A 14,535-nucleotide genomic window follows, 5' to 3' on the forward strand; every position below is an offset into this window, starting at 1 on the left:
TCAGTGCTGTAGCAAAGCACTTCAAAGCACATCTCCGAGCTGCTCGGTATTTATAAGCACAGCATAGCCTAAAAGGCTGTCTGCTTTTCTTCTGCTGGCCTAAATCAGCTACTGATCCAGTTGGTTTGGAACAGATTAACCTAACAGTGACAGCTACTCTGGAGCCTTTGCTTCACCTCTAAGGCCCAGAACCACAATGGACTTGGACAGAAACGGAGGCTGAGCAGTGACACTGCCAAAAACCCTCAGCAGAGGCTCCCCAAACTCCCAGTGGGGTCAAGAAGCCCACATGCAAACAGCAGAGGTGTGCTCCTAGATTTGCACTCCCAAACACGTTGTGAAGTTGTTATTTTCTAAATGAAGGGAAAGCCAAACAGCTAAACATAACAGCCCACAAAGGTGGTGAAACAAAGACACCTTGAGAAACAAGGCTAATGAATTTGCCAAAATAACCCAGAGTATCTCCACAATAAAATTAAAGAGATTCTGAATTGGAAACATTGAAATCTAGATGAAAAGGAAAAGTAAGGGTAATGACAGTGAAACACTGAAGAAACACAATCTATAATTGCTATTTTCTGCACTTCTGTTCCATTAAAATACTTACATATGAAAACTACCGAAATGCTGAACTTCAAACTTATTCTAATGATCCGTATCATAACCATTCTGAAATTCAGATATTTTCTACAGCAAGAATTTCCAAACAACCTGTCACTTGATACCAGAAGACTATATTAATGTTTAAATGCCTGCTAGGGAAATTTGGGCTTTAAAAACATAAGGATCACAGACTCATTTTTGAGAAAGACCGATTTTTATGCAGCTATAAAAGTTAGAAATGCTTATCTAGAACATTTGTAAATCCCACATTCTCAAACCCAAATTCATATATGTATTTTGTCTGACATTTATGCATGAACTAATCAGACTACCTTTTAATACAGACGCACAAAAGCTTTGTTTCAGGTCTACCAAATACACAGCAGCTACCCGAAAGCTAACTCAGCAGCAGTGGAAGAGGGATTTTCAACAGCTCTCCCTGGTCACATCGTGCAATCAGTTGATGGAAAAAGATGACAATCTTTTTGATTCCCCACTGGCAGTGTAGCTCCTTGAATTTTATCATATGAACAGACTTGAAAGGACAGTTATTCTTCTTGTTCTCCATGTAATTGCTCCTCTTATGGAATTCACTTGCCTCTCATGACATTCTTCCTCTCGCTTTAGCTCAGTCAACCCAGTAATAAGCCCCCGCCAGCCAGGAAGGAACAGCAGGCTTGGTGCTCAAGCCACAAAGCCCATTTCCCTAGACAGCCCAAGAAAGGGAGAGTTGTGCCACATCCACAGCAGCTCTTTCAAGTCAATCTGCTCCTATCGGCATTCCCTGCCGCAAAGACAGCCTCTGAGAACAGGCTGGCTGAGCTTTACTTCTGAAATAAACGTACGCGCTCATGCACACGGCTTAACGGGGAGTTTCCCCAGCCCCTCACCTCGCCATCTGTATGCTATCCACCTCCCGGAGAGCAACCCCTTTCATCCTCGCCATCCCTTATCAGGACTCCCAGGGACAGCAGACTGCTTGGCAGACCCTCAAGTCTCCACATCCGCTTCCCCAGTACCCCCACAACTCCCAGTGCCCAACATACCCCCGCGCTCCCCATGCCCCCCACCCGAGCCGTGCCCACGCACACCGCAGCGCCAGCTTCCCGGGACGAGCCCGCAGGCCCACCCTCCTCCTCCTCCTCCTGCCCCCCAGCTCCCCCAAACCCACCCCAGCACCCCGATGTACCCAACGCCACCCGGCGCCCACCCCCAGCACCGCGGAGAGCCCCGCGCCCAGCACCGCGGAGAGCTCCGCACCCGGCGCGCTCAGCACCGCGGAGAGCTCTGCGGGGCCCGGGGGGCGACCCCTGGCCCCAGGATCGTGTGTCCCCACCCGGGTACCTGGGTCGTGTCCCCCCCAGTGGTATGTGACCCCCCCAGGTATGTGTGTCCCCCCTCCGGGGTGCTCATGTCCCCCCCGGGTACGTGCGTCCCCCTTCGGGTACTCGTCCTCCACCCGGTACACGCGTCCTCTCCGGGTCCGTGTCCCCCCCCCCGGTCCGTAGCCGAGCCCCCCGAACCTGTCGTCGCTCTGGAAGGACTGATCGCCCAGCAGCAGGTCGCGGAAGCGGTAGCGGGGCGGCAGGGGCAGCACCTCGGACTCCAGCTCCGTCATCTTCAGGGCGGCGATGTCCAGGATCAGCCCGCTCCTGCGGCCCCCGCAGCCGCCGGGCGACGACAGCCTGCGGGAGACGAGGGGGCAGCGGCGGTGAGATTGGGTTTGGGGTGGGGGGGGGGGGCTCCCTGCCCTGCCCTGCCCGGCCCTGCCCTGCCCGTCCCCCGTCCCCCCCCTCCCGGTACCTCCTCCCACCCCCCCGCAGCCCCGCACGCACCGCCCGTGCATTTACATTGCGGGGCCGGCGGCGGCGCCCCCCCGGCAGAGCGCCCCCCCCGGGGGCATGGGGGCGCCCGTGGGGCTCCGCCGGCTTCGGGAGTGGGGAGGGGGCAGAGCTCGGGCCTCCCCCCCCCCCACCCTGCTCGGCTCTGCTCGCTGCGCAGGGCAGCGCAAGGAGAGGAGCCCCTGGAAATGGCAAGGGGAAATAAAAGAGCTCGCAGGGGAGCTCTACAGCCGAGAGCCAAAGCCGGATCCTCCCCCTCCGCTCAACCCCCTCCCCACCACCCAAGGAAAAAAAAAAAAAGTAAGGGTGGTGGAGAGACAAGGAGACGGCTCCCCGGCTGCTGTGCCGGGAGCAGAAGCACAACCTCCTCCCCAGCCTGCCGGCACTTAAATCATCCGGACAGTCCCGCTATTAAATGAGAAACCGCGAAGGCTGATGACTCAGTCATCTGTCCAGCCGCCAAGTGTCATGGCCGAGAGGATCTATCACCCGTCCCTCGGCGTGCTCACGCCTCTGATCAGAGGTGCGGGGGATCGCGGAGCCTGGGAGAGATCCAAAGCGGTGGTTCAGACAAAGAGGGCTTTGTACGGTCACCTACACGCAGCCTGTTCCTGCCACACGGCACAGAGGCGAAGCTCAGCCAGCTCCCAGACTGGCATTCGAGATGCTAAGGGCTCGTCTTGGCTCTCCTTTGTCAAACCACACTCACCAAACATGGGTACTGCACCGCTCCCCGTGTCATCTAGGGCTGCCAATTAGAGCTGATGGGAGTTAAGCTCATTTCACAAGGCAACAAAGCCATTGAATCCTGGAGAGCCAACGTGCAGGCACACAAAGCAAGATCCCTGGTCCCGAGCCTCTGGGTCCTGACTTCAATTTCAAATTAATCTGCACCATGAGAGTCACTCCAGTTTCACAGCCCTTTGTGGAAAGCAGGATGGAGGGGGAGAGCTCAAAGAGGAAATGTGGCACCTCTGCAGCAAGACAATTCTTTGCCCTCACACTTAAGCTTGAAGTGAGAGGTATGCAAACAGCTGAAAGGGTCCAACTCCTGCCAGGGGCACTTCCAAGGGGCTCACCCCAAGCCTCTCCAAGACTCACTCCTACCACCTTCCCTTGGCCTCCAGCACATAGCATACAGGGGAGAAAAAGAAAAAAAAAAAGAAAAAAGAAAAAGAAAAAAGCTTCAAATAGCTTGACAGTAGATTATCAACAAGCAGACATCTAACTTCTTGCTGCAGGCTGCAGAGATCTGAGGCTCCCCAGATCTTCTCCTACCTCTGACAACTCAGCCCCGTATGTAACTCCCCAGCTGACGAGGTTCCAAAGTGCTGAGCAGCTGCTGGTTGTAACTTTCTGGAAGAGCAACCAGCATGCAATATTTCTGCTGAACACAGCCCCAGAAGACAGTGCAGCTCGCTCCCAGCACTTCAGATGATTTTCACTAGGTTTTTTGCTACTTAATTCTACACCCCCAGAGCTTTTCAGTTCCTTTTAGCTACCATATGCACACTGCAGCCGAGGCTCGGTGCTGAGTAATGCATCCGTGCAGGGCCTTGGGCTTCATGGAGGTTATTCTAAGATAAAAATTGATCCGAAACTTGGTCTATAAGAGAAATCAGACCAAATTCCTGTCAACTCAAAGAATCCCTCTGGATCAATTGATACAAGCACGGAAGTTAGCTGTCCATCTCTAGCTCACTCTGCAAAAGAGGATCTAACGCTAATCTAATCACAAAGCCACAATTAAGTCTTTCCTCTTAGAGCCCAACCAAGGTTATGCCAAAAGCCTTCTTTCACCAGGGCACCCCCAGCAAAGCGCAGGTCCAGCTGAGACTTGTTGCTGTGAGGAACAGGACAGCAACCTAAACTTGCACTTTCAAGGAGAGGAAAAAAATAAATAAATAAGAAAAGTCATCATTATACTCGTATACTTTTATACTTATTATCCTACATGCTTTAAAATGGAGAGCCAGGTGCTGACTCCAGCCGTGGGCAATTGTATTTGCATCTGAAGTGGATTGTTACACACAGCAATCGCCTTTGATTATTAGGTGCCTGCTTAAAGGAGCGAGCATGTTGCTTCCTTTCCCCGAGAAAAGGCACAAAGCTAAGGCTGCTCAGCTCTGGATGCACCGACTGCCATGTGGAAAGGGCACCTTTACGCAGCGCTGCCATCACATCCTTCCTGGTGTGGGTAGGGTGAGGGTAGGCAGGGCTGCCGTGACCCTGCACCCACTGGAAGCTCAGGGCACCCTTATCTGTGCACGGCCATCCTCTTCAAATGTCAAGCCTTTGTTTGATTTTTTTCTCTAACATCACTCCTTTTAAACCAAATTAATCCATCTCCTTTGGCCTCAGACCATGCATCAAATTCATGAAGCAAAGCAAATATTTGCCAATGTACTTTATTGCTTCTAAGAAATTGTAATAAAATCCAGCGATACAGTATCTTTGGAAACACAATTTCTGCTATGTATTTGCATCGGAGTTTGTTCTCACATCCACAGTAACACCTACATTTTGCATACATTCCTTTTTTATTCTCACGTATAGAATCATTCAGAATTTTTAAAGTTTGGCACATTTCTTTATTCTGGCTTCAGATGGAGGTTTGGTAAGACAAATATCACATGCACCTATTTGATAAAGACATCTTTCCTACACACTGACTTCAAGATGTGTTGCAAATCAACGTTTCATGAAAAAAAGTGCTACTGCAGTGCACCCAGATTTCCTTACATCGGTACAGAGAATTTGCAACCCTCCTCTCCGCCCAAACACTGGGATTCTGAGCTATAGAAATGCCACAGCAACACAGACAGTTCTTCCAAGCAATAGTGGTATAAAATAAAAAATTCATGAACAAGCTTGCTTATTGCATAGTCTTCAAATACTACTGGAAAAAAAAAATAAAAAATCCCAAAGTGGTTTATAGCTAAATACAGGACTGCAGCTTTATTTTTATCTTGCCTTTCCTTCCTTCCTCCAGAGCCACGTACAACTAAAAATGCACGCTGTAATCAGCATATGGAAACCTCAACACTATTCCACTTCATCGCTACCACACCGTCTCTCCCCCAGCTTGGCCGGCTCCCCGCAGCAAGCAGCGCGCTGCGAGGGGGACACCCTCCTGCTCTGCGCCTTGGGAACACACAAGCTGGGATCAAGCTGAGCGTGATCCACCTGAAACCTCGCCGTCGCTCTCTTCTACCACTGAACTGCAGCCTGGCGCAGTCACAGGGCCATTTCAGCAACACAACTGCCCCTTGCAGCATGCTCCACCAGGTTGCAGAGCTGCACCAGCCTTGGTTTTCTTTGGTAAGCGTCCTCATGCATGGGCTTGTAACGACCTCTTTCCTTCTTCCCTTGCTTTATTTCCCCAGAGGGCATACAGGAAAGCTTTGCTGATGGCAGCATGGTCCCCAGAAACTGAAGGCACACGCAGGAGAGCAGCAAGAGCCCAGGCACCCACCTGCACCCAGCGTCAGCGCCTGCCCTGCAGAGCTCATCAGACACGGTTCTGGTCCTTATCACCCAGAGACAGCCTTGCCTCAGAGGACACCCCACAGGCTGGTAGCTTGTTGCAGCACGTTTTAGGATTTTACCACTATTTTTGAGTGTATACGTCAATGATGAGGATGGACACAACCCAAGTTCCTCTGATGCTTCCTTGCATGCTGCGCAGGACATGCTTGGCTGCCAGCCCGTGCCATCTCTCACCCTCGGAGCAGGAGCTCTCTGGGCCCTGAACTCCCTCTCCAGAAGGTGAGTCCCATCCCCTTCTCTTCCCCCACAGCAAGAAGAGTGAGGTCCCACAAGAGCATGTGGGTCTCCAAGCTCCTGGCCCACGCCCAGCCCTGATCCCATCAGCTGCTGCCTGCGAACAGAGCCCTGCAGGAAATTCTGCCCTTTCGTTTTCTATATTTATTAAAATATATATAATCATCATTTATTTGCTTCTCCTCCCACAGCTCTTATGGTTACCGGGTTACAGTTGTCATTACCCCTTCTTTTCTTTTCTATTTTTTTTTTTTCCTTCTGAGTGACATCCCTGTGGGGTCTCCTAATGGCCGAGTGCGTGGGGAGCAGGCACAGCCTCCGGAGCTGGGCACGCGTGGGCACCGCTGTCTTGGCCAGGAGCTGAGTGCCCTTTGCAAGGGGCCACGCTGGGGAAGAGCACACACACGACATGTGGTTTTTCTCCCAAAAAAAACACATTTTAAACATCTATCTTCTAAGCACAAGTCTCATAACCAAGAGGTAAGCGACTGCAACCAGAATGCCTCCCAGCCTTAAAAATAATCCACGAGGAACAAAAGTGCTGCAGGATGCACAAATGGAGCCTGCCCCAGCACAGCCTCGTGAAACACCACTCCAAAGGAGCATTCATTGAGGGCAACCCCACAGACCAAGCGTGGGGGCAGCAGTGATGAACTGGTGAGCTTGCAGTGCTACTCCACGACCACACATGAAAAAGAGCTCAAACAACAGGCACTGGGGACCCAGGCACTACAGCCCTCAGCTTGACACAGAGATAGGGAATCAGGAGAAGGTGAGAGGGGATCTGTTTGCCTCAATAAGACCATTTTCTTCTTAAACATTTCTGTGTCTACAAGCAAACAGCTTCCACGTCATTTAATTTTTATCAGCTTCTTGTTGCTTGTAGGATGGTCACACTTCTTGACTCAAAAAGAGTTTTAAGTGCTCCAAAGGATACAAAGAGGCCCCTCATAATGCCCATGCCACTGTTCCAGCTGCTTTTGGCAGCCTTGTCCCAGGCCATGCTCAGTGGGTACGGCGGGTGCAAAACATCCCCACACACACATGCAAGATGTGAAGTGCTTGGTCCCCAAATTTAACTCCTGCATCCCCATTTGCATCTCCCTGAACAGCCACACCGTCCATGGCAGGGGCTGCAGTTGCTCAAAACTTCTACATAAAACCGCTCAGACCTCTGACGAATCCATCTATTGCTTCGCTTTCAACAAGCGGAGGCAATTTAGCTCCACAGGCCTTGCAGAAAATTTAGCATTTTGTGTATTTCACTTTGAAAACTAACAGGAAGCGTGAGTCAGTGCACAACTCCGCAAGCGTTCTCCCCGCTGGCAATGCTATTTTCTAGAAGATAAAAGTATAAATTGTACCTTCCAGGTCCAGAGTCATTTTTCTTATTAGACAACCCCGTATTAGCAATTCAGTGCCACATATCCCCGTTCCCTTCTGGCCTGATGCACACGTACAGTTTGTACCACAGGGTGAAACTCCCCGCAGCCGAAGCCCCGCCGAGGAGGTTTGTCACCCCCTTGTCCCATCGGGCACACCAGTGGCACAACCCGGCACCAAGCCCCCCTGGCCCAGCCCTTGCACCAGCAGCGATTGCTCCTGGCAGAGGTAAACACGTTGGGCTGATGCCCCAGGAGCCAAAATAATGTTGGGGGAAAGGAGGAGGGGAGCAGAGGCTGCGTGCCCTGGGCACAGATCAGCTCCCTCCTCTGCCAACCTGGCCTGGGGCTGCCACACCAATGGAGCGAGACCAAGGCATAGAAACAGGTTCCAGATTGTGACATCCATCTAGTTACAGCTAACATCTGGGGGGATGAAGCCCCCCAGACACAAACGGCCTAGGCCAGGACAGTCCCAGCCCATGGCCACCCGTCCTCGCCGGCCCTTCCCGGCACCACAGCCACGGGCAGCCTGTGCGGGAAGGACAGACCCAAAACGCTCCCAGCCTGCGAGCTGAGGTCGCTAACCCTGCCGGGAAGCTGCTGACCCGGTGATCTCTGGGGCTATTTATGGATTTTGCCATTAGAGTGGATTTTCCCCTCGCACGCTGCTGCTGAAGAGCAGGATTCCCCGAGTTCAGCCCTTCCCAGCAAGGACTGGAGCCTTCGTCCTTATCACGATGTTGGGCCTGCAAGGTGGCCTGGCAGCACGTGCGAGTTCATCCAAAAGTAGAATCGCTCCCAGAGTTCAAGAAGCCAAGCAACAAGGACAGATGCTGCTGGGAGTAAGAAGCGATCCCTCCCTCACGATCCCATGCCACGAGGCCCCTCGGTGTCACTGGGGGGATTTCTGAGGCCTGCACCCCGGGCTCCCTGAAATCACCAGGCCTTCAGTGACAGGGTGCTGCCACGGGCAGGGACAACAGGCTCACAATTCACATCAAACCACAAAAAATTAAACCGAAACAGATTATTAAACTGAAAAGACAGCAATGCAGATATAATTCCTACCGACACCACCACAAGCCCCCACACCTCAGCGGCTCCTCTGCTCACCTCCTTTAGCTGTCGCTTTTCTCAATGCGGCCACGCTCACTGCCCAGCCCCGGGGCAGCCCATCTGTCCACGAGCTGGAGATGCCACAAATAACCTCGCCCACAGGTCTCTGTCCCCCTTTTTCCAAGGTTTCAGGTCTTTTCGGACGCCCTGAAAACCCTTCTGGCTGCAGGCACGCTCCTGGCCCAGGCTCTGCAGCCTGAGTGCTCCTCGGCCACCCAGCCTCGCTGTGCTGTGTCCCTTCCCGTGTCACCCTTCCCATATCACCCAGCAGCTGCCCCTGGGGACCCTGCTCCAGCTGCTGACACTGCGAGGAAGGCCAGAAGGCCGAGTGGGTCTCAGCTCTCCCATGCAAACACTTCTCATCCCCCACAGACCCTACTGCTCCATCGCAGGCACCAGCACGCCCCTTTGCACGACACAGGCAGACCTCCTCCCTCCAGCCTGGGGTGCAGAAAAGCTTTCCTCCAGCCGAACTGAGCCTTGACATTCCTTTGCCCTCGTGCTGTTGCCCCAATTTTTTATTTATTTATTTATTTATTTATTAATTTTTCCTGGGGCTTCCCATCCCCACGCGGAGCTTACCTGGGACCGATTTCATCCACCCCACCTTGGGAGCCAGCCAAAAGCCTCATCTCTGTAGACGCCTGGCTGCAGGCAGGAGAAAGCTACCTGCTCCCGGCTGCCATCAGGATGAGGAAGGAGAGCCCATCCAGGCCGAGCTCGTTAATCCCCAGCATCGTTATTCCCAGGAACTGACGGCACACCTGGTATCCCACAGCACAGGATCCTCTCGCTCACCCTTCTGCTCCCAGCTCTTACATGCCCTCCCAAATCTGCCAGTGCCCAACACTTTTCAGGCTCATATTCAAAAAAAAAAAAAAAAAAAAAAAAAAAGGCTGCAAAATCAGGACACTGCTAATTCTTGCTAATGATCTGCTGGGAAAATCCTCCCCTCTGCTCTAAGCAGCCAGGAACAAAGCACAGAGAAGAAACTTCTCGGCACTCCAGACCCCTGCAGAACGCTCCCTTCTACTGAGAGCAGAAAATAATAGAGAGGCGTGGGAGGAGGAAGAGTCTCTGCACATTGCTCGGGGATACAAAGGCTTACAGGAATAAACCCCGAGAGGCAGGCTTGTCAACCTGCCTGCCAGACCAGGGCTGTGATGGGGCGAAGGGGGGGATATCTCCCGGATTAGGAGACGGGAAACAAACAGGAGGGCAACATGAAGCAAACGTTGTGTGGGGGGTCCCACAAGGCTCGCTGCTATTCCGCGAATTCAGAAGTGATGGCGAGGAATCCAAATTATCCAGCATGGCCAAGCCTGGACCTGACTGTGAAGAGCTGCAGGAGGATCTTACAGTACTGTGTGACCTGACGATAAAATAACAACGAAAATTAGCATCAGTAAATGCCAACTGATCCCAAATGCGGAGGAAGGGGGGTGACGTATTCCTGCACAGGCACTAAAAGGTCTGCAAATTAGCAGCCAGAAAAGACCAAAGTCACTGCAGAGAATGCCACGGAGTCAGCAGCTGCCTGTCAGTGGTGGTCGGAGAAGAGGAGCAGAACCCGAGCAGAGGCTGTTGGGCTGCAGGCAAACCCGCACTGAGCAGCGCACAGTTCTGGTTCCCCTCCTCAGAGATGATGTGGCACAGAGAAGGGCAACAGAGCTGACTACGGGGATGTAAAGCACTTTGTACAAGGAGAGACTAAATAGATCAGGAGGAGCCTTAAGCCTGGAAAGAGACGCGATGAAAGGGAGGTGAGATCAGACAGAGCGACCAAGGAGCACATCACTGGAGCTGCAGGAGCCCTGGGCAATTACAGGGCAGCAGGGCTCAAGCAGAAAGCAGCTCAAGCAGCGTGCTTTCACAGACCAACCTCTTCAGAGAAGCCACATCCTCTGGTGGAGGCAGAAAGTAATAGGTTTAAGAGGGACCAGGCAGGTCCCCAGGGAGGTATCCATCCCTGTGGCTCAGCACAGCCGTGGGACACGGTCCCAGCCCCAGCAGCACAACCAGAGGCTGTGCTGTGCCTGCCCCAAGTGCCTGCCACCAGCCACAGGGCCAGAGGCACCTGGGTTCACCCTAGCACGGCCACTTGTCTGTTTTTATTCACAAGAAGAATGAATGAGCTGTTCCACAGTCCGGCACAGTTTGGCACGGACGCAAGAGAAATATTAACAAGGCTCCAAAACAAATTGAGAGCAGCACTTGGGAACCATGCGTGGAGGTCAGGAAGAGGTCTCCGTTGGAGAGCTGGGAGGATCCAAATAGATGCTGCACATATTTCTGCAGAGCACAAAAAGCCTTGAGCACAAGCAATGACCTACTTTGCTGCCCTCCAGCGAAGGGTGACACAGCCATGCAAGACCCCAATGGCATTTTCTAATTAAATGCAATATCAAGGACATTTCTGAAACCCTTCTCCAATGATGGTCGGGTGCTGCAGGATGGTTTTAGCAGCACCACCTGCTGACAGACGTGCCCAGCCCTGGACTTCAGGCTCCTGCGTGCTGCCCCGTCCTAGGCAGCTGAGGAAAACAAGAGCAGAATTCCTTCTTATCTCTGCTAGATAAACACTGAAAATACGTGGTGTTTGGCCCTGGAGTTTTATGGCTCCCTATTGCAATTTCTCCTGGAACAGGGAGGCCAAGATCCCCACAGCCACAACCGTTGTTGCAATCCACGAGGTTGGCTTTTTGGAAGCTGATAAATGTCTAAGCTGGTAATCTAGCCTGGCAGAGCTGGTCATTAATTAGCTACAGAGTCTGGTTCAGTGCGAGCCCTGCCAAGGAAGCATCTTGCCTCTCATTTCCAGGAAGTGGAAAGAGAGCTGCAGGCTGCCTGCTACGGGCACCACTCCTCCGCTGAACCGAGCCAGGTCACTCGACAGACCCAGCGTGGAGCAGAAAAAGCCACAGGAGAGCCATCCTGTGCCCGGAGGAGTGTGCACATTGAGCCCGAACCCAGTTTTAGTCGATGTCTTTCTGTTGCATTCACATCCCTCATGGACTCAGACCAGCCCTCGCATCGAGACGAAGCCCTGGAGAGCCAAGGACAGCGGGCACCCGGCTGGCCTGGCCCCAGCAGAGGCTCTTGCCAGAGAGGCAGGCGATGCCTCCAGGCGGTGTTTGCTGCCGCTTTGTTTTTGCTTTCAGCCTGGCTGCAACTGCCAGGACAGCGAGCACGATGCTGGCTGCCAGCCCGGTGGGACTGGGGGCAGACCCCGCTGCAGCACAGCCCCCGTTGAGACCAAGCCCCCTCCACGAGCACGGAGCAGAAAGCGGCTGCCTCTCTCCACCCAGGACACCCAGGAGCCAGGGCAGCAGCAAGCAGAGAGGCACAGTGGATGCGTAAAGGACCGACACACTGCCCCATAACGGGGGCAGCCACCACAGCCCCTGAGAAACCTTTGGAGCGAACAAACCCAGCAGTGAAGTGCACCCCATGGTGCAGGGACTGGTCCCACGGTGCAACACCAGTGACACAAATGTCCCCCCCCATCTGCAGCTCTCCATCCCCCAGCTTCAGCCTCTCCAGGGCTCGCACCGGTGACACCGTGCCCTGCGGATCCCGTTGGGATCGGATCCCAAGGCCGTGGCGAGGTGCCCAGCCGGCACGGGATGAGCAGCACACAGACAGCACTCCTGGAGGAGGCTGCAAAACCAACCACGAGAAAAGCCACGTACGTCTGAGGCACGGCCGCGATGCTCCTAAACGGCTTCTCCAGGTACCACCGCACGTGTCTTCTCCGTTCGCCTTTTTCTTCTGAAACAAGCCATGGTGACGGGAGGCAGCGGGTGGAAAAGCCGCGTCTGCTCTTGCACGTCTGCTTCGCTCGCAGGCCCCCTCGCTTGTGCAGGGTATTTTCGCGTGAGCCCTTCCATATGGCCTCTCATCCATCACTGCTCCTTGCCAGAGTGCCCTTACATGGGCAAGGCGGAGGAAGCAGAGCTTCTGGCCAGGGGGAAATCCTGTATTCCCCTAAGTGACAGCCTAGCTCCTTGTACAAACATTTACCCATGTTTCCCATGAGGTAGGAAAGTAAAATTTAGGCTATGTGTACCCTAAGTGCCAGAAATGTGTATTTGTTCTCCAAACAGTCCTTTAAGTGCTTTTATGGTTAACCCCTTGCTTTCCGACAGCTTCCAGGACCATTGTCCCCTTCCAACTAGGACCAGCAGAGAGCACACGGACACTTACACCCACACCTGCACACTCCGGTGACCGAGCAGATGGAGTTCCTCTCCACCAGCTCCCAAGTCACCCCTAGATTTGCAGAGCAAGAGGACAACAGAGGCGTCAACCCATTTTAATGGGGCCAGCCCAGCTGACATCCCCTTGAACACGAACGTTAGGCAGAAGGCACATTTAACGTCCTACACATCTTCGCCTCTCAGCTCTACCCGGCTCTCACATCACATCCCTCGCACACACCTCTGGTGCCGGGTCCGCTCGTCTGCCACCACCCCACAGCCACACAGAGCGGGGCCAGGAACCCATAAAGGGGTCCTAGAGTGTAGCCTCAGCTGTTCAGAGGAGAAGCCCCAGGAGGCGAGGAGGAAGGTCTCGCTCCGGCACAGGCGAGCACCCAGCGCAGCGATGCGCACCCCCAGCCCCAGGGGGAAGCCAAGCAGCAGAGCAGCCAGCGGGCCCCCAGACCACCCAGCGGGCGGGATGGTGCTCGTTGCTCCAGCACGTTTCTCTTTGCACTGTTTACAGGGAATGTTTCTTTCTCCTTCAGCACTGAAAGGCTACGTTAGAGATCCGGACTGCACCGAGCCTGGGAAACGGGCAGCTGCAGGAAACTGCCGAGTCCTGCGGGCTCAAGGCAGCTCGTTTGGTACCTCTGGAAGGGCAGCAAAGGGCTGTGCCCAGCAAGAAGGCGAGAGGAGCCGCGGAAAGCAATGGCATTTCAACCTCTTCAGAGCCAGAGGGGGTTAGAAACACATGGAGCCGCGTAATCATAATTAAAAACCCGAGCTCTTCTCTTCAGCTTGAAAAAGGCAGAGGGGAGGACCTTTGGACGAGGATTTTGTTGTGTTAGATGAGGATAAATTCCACCGAGCAGTATTGCAGAACAAGTAGAAAGGAGCAAACAGCTCTGCTGGCTGAGCTCGTGGCTGTCCCAGGTCGTTGGCCACCAGCAGCCGCCTCCCCTGACTGCTCTCTGCGCACCCACGGACACCTTCGGGAACCTCATCGAGCACATCACGTCTGCAAACACACTGAGTACAGGTGCAAAATGAAGAAACAGGTTTAGCTGAAGGTACCACGGCCCCGTGGCTGTCCCGGCACACCCAATGCCCCCAGCAGACAGACAGACGGACGTCCAAGCGGCGCTTTGGGGAGTTGGGTGGTCCCGGTCCTGAGGCTCTGCAGTGCCTGGGCTGCATCGGACACCTCTGCAGAGAGGACGGCAGGGGGAGAAGTGATGGGGGGCTCACCCCCAGCAACTCAAGGACTTTACTGATTACCCAGCCAGCAGCAATGTTCTGAAGTTAGAGAGTTCACTGACTACCCTGCTCCGTCTGTTTCTGTCTTGTCCTTCAGGAATAAAAGATGGTCTGCCCCAATCAGAGGGAGATGTCAACATAAAAACAAAACAAACAAACAAAAAAACAACACCAGAGTCGTCCAGCCCTGGGCACAAACCCAGCCAAGGTCCTTGTCTGCCAAGAGCAAACCGATGCACACACTTGATTTGCTCGGGGAAGCTGACATTGGCTGAGTGTGACAGCCAGAAGAGCCACACCAGTAAATGCAATCAGACTGATGAGAATATAACGGAGTTATCGGGAAAA

At 53.6% G+C, this 14,535-nt stretch overlaps 1 protein-coding gene across 7 annotated transcripts in view; it reads right to left on the reverse strand.

The window, feature by feature from the left end:
* KCNT1 (potassium sodium-activated channel subfamily T member 1) overlaps positions 1–14,535 on the reverse strand; it is a 67,754-nt gene that overhangs the window by 52,203 nt on the left and 1,016 nt on the right. For 6 of the 7 annotated variants that reach the window (XM_038188079.2, XM_027471177.3, XM_027471176.3 and 3 more), the window contains exon 2: positions 2,127–2,288. In XM_038188079.2, the coding sequence (XP_038044007.1) occupies positions 2,127–2,288 (162 nt within the window). Of the gene's footprint in view, positions 1–2,126; positions 2,289–12,420; positions 12,598–14,535 lie in introns of those variants that run through there. The other variant, XM_038188083.2, reaches the window with a different exon arrangement.

The sequence above is a fragment of the Anas platyrhynchos genome, chromosome 18 (genome assembly GCF_047663525.1).
Source record: "Anas platyrhynchos isolate ZD024472 breed Pekin duck chromosome 18, IASCAAS_PekinDuck_T2T, whole genome shotgun sequence".
Classification (NCBI taxonomy): domain Eukaryota; kingdom Metazoa; phylum Chordata; class Aves; order Anseriformes; family Anatidae; genus Anas; species Anas platyrhynchos.